Source organism: Panicum virgatum, unplaced genomic scaffold (genome assembly GCF_016808335.1).
Source record: "Panicum virgatum strain AP13 unplaced genomic scaffold, P.virgatum_v5 scaffold_4868, whole genome shotgun sequence".
Taxonomy (NCBI): Eukaryota; Viridiplantae; Streptophyta; class Magnoliopsida; order Poales; family Poaceae; genus Panicum; species Panicum virgatum.
Genome location: NW_024376440.1, coordinates 5,001 through 17,500, shown reverse-complemented (window position 1 = coordinate 17,500; position 12,500 = coordinate 5,001). Strand labels below are relative to the sequence as shown.

The following is a 12,500-nucleotide window of genomic DNA, read 5'->3' as shown; positions in this document are numbered from 1 at the left end:
TTATTTTTTTCCTTCGACTTCGGCTATGACCAATGCCCCACCTAGCTGAATAGGCGTAACAAAGCTACCTGAAAAAGGCAAGGTGTACCTTAAATTGAAATCGACAAATTGCGTTTTGCCAGATGGATTCTTTAGAAAGATTCCCGGATAAAGTTCAGTATAATATTTAGTTAGAATCTAAATAAAGGCGCATACGTGGGCGGGCAGGGGGCCCCACTACTTCTTCATTCAGGGGGGGCTAGCCTCATGACTTCCCACTGGGCGAGGGGTGCACCTAACCCACCTACTCACTCATCAATTACGGTGTTCAGCTGACTTGCACAGAAAGACCCCTATTGTTTAGTAATTTGGCGCCCCATCTTTTGATTGACTGTTGTCAACTAATCTTTTCAATGTTCGATTCTACTCTATGTTAGAACATTTCAGTGAATGCTATTTCGATCTAAGTGGTCCTATTCTCTGTCCCGTGCTAGGAAGCATTACTCCTCTTTTCATTCCAAATTCTTCAATAAGACTGATACGATTGATTGGTCTGTGCGTTTCTCTTATTACTTTTTTGTATCCCCCTGTTCCTCGGATACAATTCGATCCTTCTACGGCCAATTCTCAATTTGTGGAAAGCCTTCGATGGCTTCCTTATGAAAACATCCATTTGTATATGGGTATAGACGGTCTTTCATTATTCTTCGTGATATTGACCACATTTCTGATCCCTATTTGCATTTCAGTGGGTTGGTCTGGTATGAGAAGTTTCGGGAAAGAGTATATTACAGCATTTCTAATTCGTGAATTTCTAATGATCGCCGTGTCCTGCATGCTGGATCCTCTACTATTCTATGTTCTTTCCGAAAGCGTGCCAATCCCTATGTTGTGCGGAGCTGAGCATCTTCTATTCGCTGGGATCAAGCTTTTCCTCTGCAGGGGCCTTGTGCAGTAAACCCCCTACGGGCGGTCCCCCGTCGTCGTAAAGTAGTAAAGGTCCCCGCGAAGCTTTCGGGAAGAGGGGTAGTCTTGTGCGTAAGCATAGCATTTCTGGTCGAACCACCGAACCACACATCTTTTTTTGGTGGGAGGGTACTCCGAGTAGTGGGTACCTCGTAGGACCTCGACCCGCCTACTCTGGTCTTGTATGGATATGCAGGAAGGGGTGCTCCTAGGTGTGTGTAGGGGGTGTGTTTGTTCGCGAGAATGGATTCCTCGTCAAGTCAGGGGGGGTGTGGACACACTTGCGCGAATTCGGGTAACGGCTACAAGGGATAAAAATAAAGGAAACTGTACCCGACCAGGGATGGACGTAAACTCGTAAGCTACCGAGGGTAGGGATAATCGTCCAGGTCTTATTGTTTAAAAAAAAAGCCGCCCCGCCACAGCAGGCAGGTTAGTTCCTCTGTCGTTGCCGGAGAGTTCTTGGCGAAGAGACCTTAGGATAAGTTGCTAAAACAAACGGAGGGGAGGATCGACCCGTTCAGTAGAATTCCGAAGAAAGACTGTTGGCAGCAGGTGGAGACATTGGCCCCCTTCCAAATAAATGCGGGCAGGGTAGAGCTCGGCAGAGGGTTCGAGAATAGGGTTTTTTACGGTCGGGTCCCCTACCACTAGTCCGGCTAGCCTTCTTCGGGCAGGAAGCAGGCCGGGCCCGACGGGCGGGCATCTCCCGCAACGCAAGCTGCATTGTTCGCCACCACCCGAGAAGCAAAAGATTCGAGAGTCAAGGCGGAAAAGACAAGCATAGTGGTCTAATGCCAAGGGCCGACGACGGAAGCTCGGGACGGAGCCGTATGATGCGGAAGTCTCACGTACGGTTCCCTGAGAAGGGAGTGGCTACCCACTGGAGCTTCGACCAACCACCACCGGTCAATTTCGCTTTGGGGCCACCCCTGACTCTACCATCATTATAGGGGTATGGGGTTCGAGACAAAGAAAGATCAAGGCTGCATATCAGTTTTTCCTATATACTTTACTTGGATCCGTTTTTATGCTATTAGCTATTCTGTTGATTCTTCTCCAAACAGGAACCACCGATTTACAAATTTTATTAACCACTGAATTTAGTGAGCGGCGCCAAATCCTTCTATGGATTGCCTTTTTCGCCTCTTTTGCCGTCAAAGTGCCTATGGTACCAGTTCATATTTGGTTACCCGAAGCCCATGTAGAGGCACCTACGGCTGGATCCGTCATCTTGGCAGGAATTCTTTTAAAATTGGGAACCTACGGGTTTTTAAGATTTTCAATACCCATGTTTCCCGAAGCGACACTTTGTTTCACTCCTTTCATTTATACTCTAAGTGCGATTGCTATAATATATACTTCCTTGACCACTTTAAGACAGATCGATCTTAAGAAGATCATTGCCTACTCCTCAGTAGCCCATATGAATTTGGTGACTATTGGTATGTTTAGTCGGGCGGCGGCCGTTAGGTCACCTATTTTGAGTTATGGACACACAAGCAAGGCCAAAACATGTGTGCCGGGCGTGCGACCCATCAACCTACTAGCAATAGGGGAGAAAACTTAGCATGTCGCAACAAAAGCGTCGATTCGAGGCGTCAGCAAAACACCGCCGTCTGTTCCTAAAACAAAACCCCTTAGCGCCCCGGGACGGGAGTGGGGGACGGCCCTACGCAGACAGCAGCAGCACCGGCTCTACGAAGTCCGAATCGAATCTTTCGGTTGGCTTTCCCGTGAATAAGAATAGTTGGGCGCGGCGAAGCGAGCGCTTTTAGCTGTTTCGCTTGCTTCTTTCTTATTGTGGCGGCTATTATATTATGGCGTGGCTGAAATGAACGAAAAGCGAGATGAACCTTTCAAATCGATTGATAGATGGCCTGATCTGTTCTGATAGATCGAAAGGGAATCTATCAATAATAAGGGTTGACCTCTTTCTATCTATTGATGATACAAGATATCTATCTATTCTGGATCCATCATAAATAAATCGATATGTATCTGATGGAGTCTACATCGTATGTAGAGCGCCCAAGCGCTTTTTTGGCCTGCTCAGTTCTATTATCCATCGGTCCAATGCACTGGCTCATCTCATGGAGGGAAAAAGCAAATGTAGTTAGTTGTCTTGTTGTTGTTCGCCGCCTCGACACATTCCCCGGCATCGTCCCACACAGAAAGAAAGAGCGTGGAGCCCCGGCCCGACCTGTAAGTCCGCTAACGTAAAGCGAGGAGTTGAGCCTGAACTGGCGAACCGAAGTGACTTTCGTAACCATACTTCCTACAGCTAACACGTGTCCAGTCCAGCGGGAACGCGCAGCGCAAACGAACGTGAGCTGCTATACCGAATCCCCCGCAGGCCATCGGGGACCTAGTGGTAAGGCCATGATCCGCAGGGGAAGGGATCACTCATTCTTCTATTGGGGACAGGTGCACGAACGACAACTCCAAACGTCAGACATCCGCCGCCTATACCTACCGTTTAGGTGGCACCAGCGAGATCCAGCTAAGGTAAGGAACTTCGTGTCGCGGCTGCTCCACTCCGCTGCGGTCTTTTGAACTGAACTTCGTTGCCTTCCCGCGCGCGAAACGAATGGGCGCTGTGTCGTGGGTCAGTTTTGGGGTGGGGGGCAGAGAGAGACCAGAAGAATGATTCATTTGGATCGACGAGCCATTTCGCGAATCAATAGAATGTCTCTCTATCCATATCTATTCTATCTTTATATGACGGGCCAAAAGAAGTATTTTTTTTTATGGCATGTGAGATGATCGCGCCTAGTAGCCACATATCAGCTGCGCTCAATATGCGGGATTTCCGTTGGATCAGATCTTTCGCTTTGACGAATTTGGACCTAGCGAAAAGGACTCTAAGCCTTCGCGCAAACAAGCAAAGTAGAAGCAAGACGAGGAAGCGGAGCTGTCGTAGAAGCAGTAGCTTCCCCCGACAATATACAATACAACAGTAGCGACCATGAATAAAAAAGCCCCTAGTTTAACGAGTTCGCAGCTTTTCCCGGGCCGGAGAAGGGCAACTACTTATTGATTGATCGCCTTTCTTTGATATGTGTTCAATTTAGTACAATACAAACTACAACTAGATCAAAGCGGAAGGGCCACTCACTATAGAAGCTATAACTAGCCTAGCCCTAGCCAATAGTATAGAGTTTAGTAGTCGGCCAAACCCCCATGCTCACGACATGTTCTTGATATTGATTGAGTTGGAGGGAGTCAGAGACTACCACGGAATCCTTCCATAGTCACCCCGGTGACCTTCGTCACCAAAGCGTCACGACAGTTTCCAAGACCCCTCATATAATCTCCAGTGGGGATCAGTCGGAGCACGTAGGAATGCCGACCACTACATAAGCCGCTGGCGGAGAAAGCTCGAAGAGCTTCCCTTCATTCGCTTCGCGGGAGTCGCACACAGCACATAGCTGGAAGTCAGAGGGCCCGTACTACCTGCCTAACCCTTCGCTCCGAGGGACCGTAGAACGGAAAGCGCCTTCTAAACAACTCGGCAGAAGGGAAGGGGCCTATGTATTTGCATGACCCCTGCGGATTTGACCCTACCTACACCCGGAGCCAATCCCCTAGCGGTCCTGCCACCACGCCGCAGAACAGGAGCTCGTGTGGAACCTTGGATTTCTGGCGTAACAGCGGTGGAAGGTATAAAAATATTACGGCCGCATAACATAGGGGCCTACGCTAAGGTCGGCCAAAATATGGACACCCGAAGGGCCCGGCGCGCACAATCCTATCCTATCTGAGCCCGTCATTGCATGCACTTCGGACAGCCGCCCGTAGCATCATAAAGAGCACCTCCCTTTCGAGGTACCCAAATGGAACGGTCTTTATTTGTGTTGTTGGTTGGTCTTTCTCAACGTGGTCTATAGCACGAAAAACCATTCTTTACAAGATAGGGCCGTTCACATGAAAGAAAAGCTCAAATCCATTCTTCATGGTCGGGCGCATTTCTCCAAATCCTCCAGGATCACAAGTGGAACGCTAAGCAAGGGTGGGGAGGCTGCGAGCTCCGCGTCGAACAGAAAGAAGCAAGCAGGGGGTGTTGCCGTAGCGCGCCCCGGAGAGCAAGCGTAGGCAACCAAACAAAAAAAGGCTACAAAAGTAGCTAGCTAGCGTTTTTAAGCTGGCTGCCTTTTCTAGCGCGCGTACTCTTCTGTGGAGTCGCACGGAACGAGCCTTGTCTTCCCTCCAACGACTAGCTCCCTTTTCTTGTTCCGGTCACCCTTCTCTTGCCGTGGAAGGACTTTTGCCTGTGGTGTGGTCCAACCCGTGGGCGGAGTCGCCCTCATCCCCTCATTGCTCAGTGCTCCCTGCAGCTTCGCTGGGCTTTACCCGCGTGGACGCGGGCTTATATTCTATAAGAGAATGAAAAGCTCTCTCTTTACAATAAAACGCGAACTGCGCGGAGCCCACCCTTTTTCGTTTTCTGCCGCCACTGGGTGGCCGCTGGGGAAACACTGCCCGGCCGCCTCTCGGGAAAGGGGGGTGGGGGATGGGCCTACCTATCCCGAGGGAGCAGTTGAGAGGTTCCATATGCCGAGCCGAAGGGCAGAACTTCAGTGCGTGATCGTAGTATGTCACCTCGTCTCGTCCTCGCAGCATCGAAGAGTACCTATGCACTATGTTCCGGTTCACTGATAAGGAAGATAGAGTTGGGGTGGGGGTCTACGATGTGATACTATAGTATAGTATAGTATAGTATAGTATAGTATAGTATAGTATAGTATAGTATAGTATAGTATAGTATAGTATGCCCCGGGGAGAAAGATGCGCAACTCAAAACAGAAGCAGGAAGCGTGTTGTCAAAAATATCGGAGGTTACCAGATCTCTGAGACTACCATCGATCCGACAGAGCGGAACAACCAGAAAAAGAAGTGGAGTTATAAAGCCGTATGATAGGTGGTAACTATCTTGTACGGTTCGGGGGGTAAGCGGCGTACTCCGGGGGAATATTAGGCTCTATCGAACATACAGGGAATTGGAGGTAGCATTTTACTTATGTTAAGTCATGGACTGGTTTCTTCAGCCCTTTTTCTATGTGTTGGTGTTCTATATGACCGACATAAGACTCGACTTGTTAGATATTATGGAGGTTTAGTGAGCACCATGCCGAATTTCTCTACCATTTTCTTCTTTTTCACTTTAGCCAATATGAGTTTACCCGGCACTAGCAGCTTTATCGGGGAATTTCTAATCTTAGTAGGAGCTTTCCAAAGAAATAGCTTAGTAGCCACATTAGCAGCGCTTGGGATGATTTTAGGCGCGGCGTATTCCCTTTGGCTATATAATCGTGTGGTTTCTGGAAATTTAAAACCCGATTTCCTCTATAAATTCTCCGATCTAAATGGCAGAGAAGTTTCCATATTTCTACCTTTTCTTGTTGGAGGGGCGACCGTCCGTTGAACTACCAAAAAAGGGTAAACCAATGTGATCATAACATTGTAGGTGCTTGCGATGGGACGGATGCGACTTCCCTCATAAGTAATGGGTGGCATAGCCCGTAGCAGAAGTCCCCTTTTTTTATCCATTTCTTTATTACCCCAGAGGGGCCCGCCCTGGTGGGACCGAGAGAAAGAAAGGACGGGGGGGGCGACCATGCATGGCACTTCTCGACCGTGTCTCCGAGGGACAGTTGAACGAGCGACTCATGAATGCTGCCGGGTCGGACGAGCCAATAACTCGAACGTGTTCGGTCAGTTTTTTGAGCAAGAATCACAGCGTTACCTTACCTTCACCATGATACGGACTCCAAGTTCTTATGGCAGAGCACGAGGAGTTTCCTTCAATATGATGATGAGAATGGAAACCAGAAGCACGACTGGGTCTTCGTAGTCCGAGATCTCATACTTATATATCAGTCACAGTAACGTAAGCATGAGACTTTTTGGTAGTACCGGTGAACCAGATGGCCGCGGCGAGGGAATCTGGGACGGAGGACTCGTAATATCTCTATAGATCTGGCAAAAGCGAAAGACCCCTAACGTCAGGGGCTGACCACTGAGCTCACTCAGGCCTCGCTGGGCGGGCCAGAGTGGGTGCGAGCTGGAATTGCCATAGCTTATGGTTAGAGCAATAGGAAAGGGCCCAGCGGAGAGAACAGTCAGGATAACGAGCGCGGAGCCCGCTTGGCAGGCGGCAGGAGCTGTGGGCAAGTGCTTGCTTGGTAGGCCAACAGCCCTGTGAACCGGGCGGGGCACTCGACGAAAGGGGGCACACTGAGCAAGTACGAAAAATTGGCCCCGCGGAGCTTTCAAAAAGAAAAGCAAGGACCACTACGGGAGGTCGAACCACGGACCGGAGGTAGTAGAACGTGATCCGCACCGGTCAATATTGGATCAAACAATAGGGGACCGTAGCACTGACCTTTATTTTGCAAGACAATAGGTACTGTTCCCTACCGAGACAAGGGACACTCTCAACGGATCCTCCACGCGCTGGGCATACCATAGTTCTTCCGTGCGTCTTTATCGTGGCGGAAACAGAACAAAAGGGAAAGACCCGGCCGACTCGCCCAGGGCTCGAGGGCGAGCCATACGAGAGTGAGTCGAATTCTGTTTACGTTCTCGGTTTGGTTCGGGCCCCTCTCGATCTTTTGCGTATAAGGGAAGGGGGAAGGAGTCTAAATCTATGGACATTAATGAACCACCATTGATGGACGTTGCACATGACACGATCAATTCGACTCGACGGTCCGGTGCTAATAGAAGTCGCTTACTCTCCGTCTAGCGAAGGTGCCAGGGCAGGGCTTTTTTTTTTAGTAATAGTGGGCGGGTCTCATGAGATTTCATCTATGCCGGCCGTCGGAATCAAACGAGGGTCGAAGGACCATTCGATTCATTAAGGGGGACGGCCCATTTGTAAGGCGGGGGGGCCTGAATGAAGAGCGGACCAGACTCTTCTTTGTTTCAGCTGCTCCCACGCACGCAGACCGGAAGATCTCAGTTGTCCTGGACTAGACAAGTACGTAGAGATCTTCGTGGAACCGGGGAGGGAGTCTCAATCGATCTTTTCTAGGATTCCAACTCACGCCACGCACGAAGATTTATCTATTGATAGAGTTAAGGGCTCGGCTCCCCCGACTCTAAAAGGTTAGGTTACTACCAGCTTGCCTCTACGGAAGAGGTGTACTTTGTACTGTCTGGAGGTCATATAGATCGGAACCCGGAGCGAGTTGAACGAAAGCCTTACCCACTGCTACAACTACTGGCGCTTCAAAGGGCTTAGATTCTAAGGTAGGGGTGTCAGCCGTGAAAGCCTTTGGTACTTTAGTAAGGCGAGCAGCCCTTAAACAAAATCAAAGGCGCGACCATCCCCCCTTCCCCTATTTTAGCATTTCATTCTCTATTTGGCCCGCCTCATGAAAAATGATAGGCCTATTGATTCGAAGTAAGTACGAAAGGGTCGGTCAATAGCATAGCTCTTTTTTTTTTCTCCTTTCGAAGGAAAGGCCTTCGCATTCTTAATCTGGTAGGGCCGGACGGCTTTGTTTGCCCTAGCTTGGCGAATCGCGCCCCTGACCGTTCTCGCGAAGTCTTTGCAACGGCTGGGAAACCAGTCTACGAAGCTAAGCATATTGCCACGCCGACCATCAAATACGAGATTGGGCCCCTTCTCAAAGATGGAATGGCCCAGCCCAATAAAGGAAGGTTAACGTACGCGATGCCTTCCATTTGTACGAATCGCTAACATACCACGCACGACCGGACGTAGAGCCAAAATTCACTGGCAGACCGAGTCGGGCGCAGGTGCCAGATCCTCAAAGTAAAGTATCGATCAGCCTAGTGTACCAACCACGTGGTACGACGGGCACTCAAAGACCTGGCGAATGAGGGCCCACCCCACCCAAGAGCGCTTATGTCATATGGGAACTATTGGCTGGAAACAATCCTTATGGTTTTGATATCCGGTTAGAATAATAAGAAAGAATCAAAGTCCAGGTTGGTTGGTGAGCCTAGTGATAGGAGACTATCTAGCTTGGTTCGGAGAGCACTTGTTGGGTTTAAGATTAGTTTTTTGCTAAATGTTAAGGCCTAAATGCTGAACTATTGACCCTACTTGTTCGGATGGGTGTTCACCCCAAAGTGTTCCCGGACTGCATGCATACATCCGTAAGTAACTTAGTGCAACATGGCAAATTTCATTGAGAGGAATCAGCAAAGAAAAGAAATCTTCTCCGGGTGACTGGATCGCCCCGGAACCACAAGAATCCTTAGAATGGGATTCCAACTCAGCACCTTTGTTTTGAGATTTTGAGAAGAGTTGCTCTTTGGAGAGCACAGTACGATGAAAGTTGTAAGCTGTGTTCGGGGGGGAGTTATTGCCTATCGTTGTCCTCTATGGTAGAACCCGTCGGGGAGGCCTGAGAAAGGTGTTGTAGCCTCGGTTGACATCGCACCTAAAAAGAGAAGGCATTCCATCTTGTAACTACTTATTATAGTAGCCAGTACAATTCCCGAGGAAAGGAAATAGAGCTGATACCGGGATAAGCTATCGATACTGAAACTGAATGTACCCAATACTTTTCCCTTATCCTAGTTCCGACAAGTCAATAGCACCAATCAGCAAAGCAACATATCTGTTTTGTTTATCTTTTCCGAGCTCGCCCTTACGATTGAGATTTATACATTTTGAAGGGAAGCATCGAAGGGGCTATTTCCGGGTGTCGTACTGATCTGATCCGTAACTGGCGATCTGTCCTTCTTCTTTCACTTGGTTTTTCTTCCCTTCGGCACTCCTTAACTCGGAGATACTCCTTCGGTACTACTTGGCTACTACTTGAACAGAAGGGTTTACTCCCACCCATCGCTCAACTCTTTCTTATTCACACACGCCTACAGATATGTTGGAAGAACAAGCAAGGGAATAATTGGGTTCTTATGTGTCGCCATCAATTGGATCTATTCTACCCAGTAGACCTTTGCAAAGAAGAAGAAATGAGGATCTACTAGCCGATCACGAAATAAGCTCACTCGTGGTCCCTACTGCTTATGGGACAGTGATCGAATCAGTTCAACTGGTAGATGAAATGGGAATTTATATGGAAGCGCACGAGGGGAAGCAAAGACGGGGCGAAGGGATTACGGACCGGGCTTTCGATACGCTGGATTTGATACCTTCTGATATTGCACTAGAAATGGAATAGAGGAGGAAGAGGCTAGGTAGGCTGTAGTAGCGCATGCTGGAAAGCTAGTCAAGGTTGTTCGACAAAGCACATTAGCAAAGGTAGTTATTTCAGTAACTTTATCTGGTTTCAATCCTTCCGTTACGAGATATCCTTTCGTACAACGGCACTGCTCCTCAGCAAATCTAATCCCAATACGAATTCCAGAATAATGCTATAACGGAGCCTTCCTTTCCAATCGAATCTGTATCCTCTGTTTCGAAGAAAGCTATCCCCACACCTGCCTCAAGAAAAAGAAGAAGCAATTCTATTTTCTATTATAGTATGATAAGGAAAGTCAAGCGGACCCGTACCCAGTAGTAGATTTCCTTGAATGAGGATTCTCGGGCAACAACGCATATGACGAGCGATAGGTCAAAGCGAAAACTGATCAAGAAGCTTTTCAATGATATAGATGGCGGGTAGGGAGTAGCTCTTTTCTTTAATAAGGCAATTTTACCATAATCCAAAACCTATAGCCGATCCATCCATCCAATCCGGGGTCCAGTTCTACCCCCCACAAAGGTATCAGACTACTGAATCAAGGCAACTCGCTTTCCAATGAGTAAAGTAAAGAGAGTCCTCCTTAAGATCTGACTGATCTGTCAGGCTGAGCTCAAAGTTCAGTGTTCTAGGCGAAGCGAAACGAAGGCGCGCAGCGAAGAAAAATTGCGTAGCGTAGCAAGTATTTCTGATCAGCGGATTCTGTTTTCATGGGCGGCACGCCGACACAATCTCAAATCAAGAATCACACGGCTATGAGACTGAGAATTAGGCGCTAGAGGCGCTCTCTTTTTCTCTGCCTTTGGTCAGCCTGGTCACCTTCGCACACACCTTTCTTTAACAACACAGTTAAAGGCCTGCTGATAGCTCCATACCCTGGTACAAACCTCCAGTAATAACCCCAGCAACCCTTCAACCCTCGGAGTTCTCTGACATTGGCTGGTTCTGGCCAAGCTGTCATGCCCTCTACCTTGTTTGTATCAGTAGATACCCCAATTTCATAAATAATGTATTTCCTTTATTCAATTCACTATGTAACGAAGTTGATAAGCTCACGCAACCCATTCTAGAATATTAGAGTAGGGAGTATCGAACTGCCACTAGTACTAGTACAGCTATCTACGAGAAAAGGAAACGATCAAACCGCCTACACCTATTCCATTGGTTAACTATTCCGGTTCTATTCTTGAATCGTAGTGAGCTTGCCTCAGAGCACCGAGCAAACAGCTAGCCAGCTTCTCCTACAATTAATGCTCTACAGCTTTGTAATTTCCCTAGCTTACCACAAGATAGAGTTTGAGCCTTATTGGATAATACATATCTTTCGACACCTGAGAATTTAGAGAACCTTTGGTAGAAGGCACTATCTTACCTACTTTGGTTCTGATGTGTGGGGTGCTATTGGCTTTGTTTGAGGATAAGTTCGTTTTTCTGGCTTATTCTATTTACCACTATTCTTTGACTTTACTTTGAGAAAAAGAGAAATGAGAGTTTCGCCACTTTTGTCTACGCTACTGGTACCTGGTTGGAAAACGATTCGAGAAGTGAGAACTAGCGACGAAGGGCGCTGCTGTGCTTATTTTCATGCCAACAGCCTTCTATCTATCTGGACAGACTTTGAACAAAGGGAAACGTAGAACTTGAAATTATTTATTCAAAGGCTTGACTTTGATACAAGTAGCATGGTAGGAAATATACTTGGTCTCTTTAGGGCTGTACCTAGTATAGCATTGTTATAGGTACTTTTGATCTGCAGATTGTACTAGTAACTATCCCCCTGAGCTTTGTGTTGATACTCCCACCAATAAGATCATAATCCCAATATCTGAAAAAAGAGATTCTAACAGTAGAACTAGTCAAGAATTAACTAAGAAAAATAAGATTTAAGCTGTAGGCAAGAAATCTATTGTCATCTATTCAATGAAAACACATTATTTCTTTCAAATAGAACTATATGACTATCTTCGGTGCTTACTGGCACAAAGCAAGTGGGAAGATCTGTAGTCAACTTATTCTGGCCTAGGTAACCAGGACGAGATATGTTGTAACAAGCCTAAACTTATTATTTGATTACTTTGCTTAAGACATGCAATCAACAACTTGATTTTAATAGGAAAGACAGAAAGAACACTCCTTGCTTTGATTGGTAGCAGAAGGGAGGGCGCGTTGCCTGCCTTCATTTTTCTTGGATATTCAACACTTGCATATGAGAGAACTTCAAACTACTTATTTGCAACAGCAAGCTGAATAATAGAATAAATAAGCAAGGAAGGAATAGGAAGGAAAGAAAGAATAGGGTTGTCGCTGATACGCTGTTTGGATTAGATGTCGCAATATCGGTTGTAGTATTTCCGCTCTTTCTATAAGCTA

General features: G+C 47.4%; 2 protein-coding genes across 2 annotated transcripts; both read left to right on the top strand.

The window, feature by feature from the left end:
* Nucleotides 1–150: 150 nt before the first annotated feature.
* On the top strand, nucleotides 151–1,887 carry LOC120694316 (NADH-ubiquinone oxidoreductase chain 4-like). The gene has a single exon (XM_039977464.1). The coding sequence runs from the start codon at nucleotides 410–412 to the stop codon at nucleotides 935–937; it is 528 nt and encodes a 175-aa protein (XP_039833398.1). The 5' UTR covers nucleotides 151–409; the 3' UTR covers nucleotides 938–1,887.
* On the top strand, nucleotides 1,880–9,143 carry LOC120694315 (NADH-ubiquinone oxidoreductase chain 4). The gene is made up of 3 exons (XM_039977462.1): nucleotides 1,880–2,402; nucleotides 5,931–6,353; nucleotides 9,023–9,143. The coding sequence occupies exons 1-3, from the start codon at nucleotides 1,976–1,978 to the stop codon at nucleotides 9,109–9,111; spliced, it is 939 nt and encodes a 312-aa protein (XP_039833396.1). The 5' UTR covers nucleotides 1,880–1,975; the 3' UTR covers nucleotides 9,112–9,143.
* Nucleotides 9,144–12,500: the final 3,357 nt, after the last annotated feature.

Coding starts and splice junctions, on each gene's coding strand:
- LOC120694316 (XM_039977464.1), top strand. CDS start 410: ATGTTAGAACATTTCAGTGAATGCTATTTCGATCTAAGTGGTCCTATT.
- LOC120694315 (XM_039977462.1), top strand. CDS start 1,976: ATGCTATTAGCTATTCTGTTGATTCTTCTCCAAACAGGAACCACCGAT. Junction 2,403..5,930: donor GACTATTGGTATGTTTAGTC/GGGCGGCGGCCG, acceptor ATTAGGCTCTAT/CGAACATACAGGGAATTGGA. Junction 6,354..9,022: donor TCTACCTTTTCTTGTTGGAG/GGGCGACCGTCC, acceptor TATTGACCCTAC/TTGTTCGGATGGGTGTTCAC.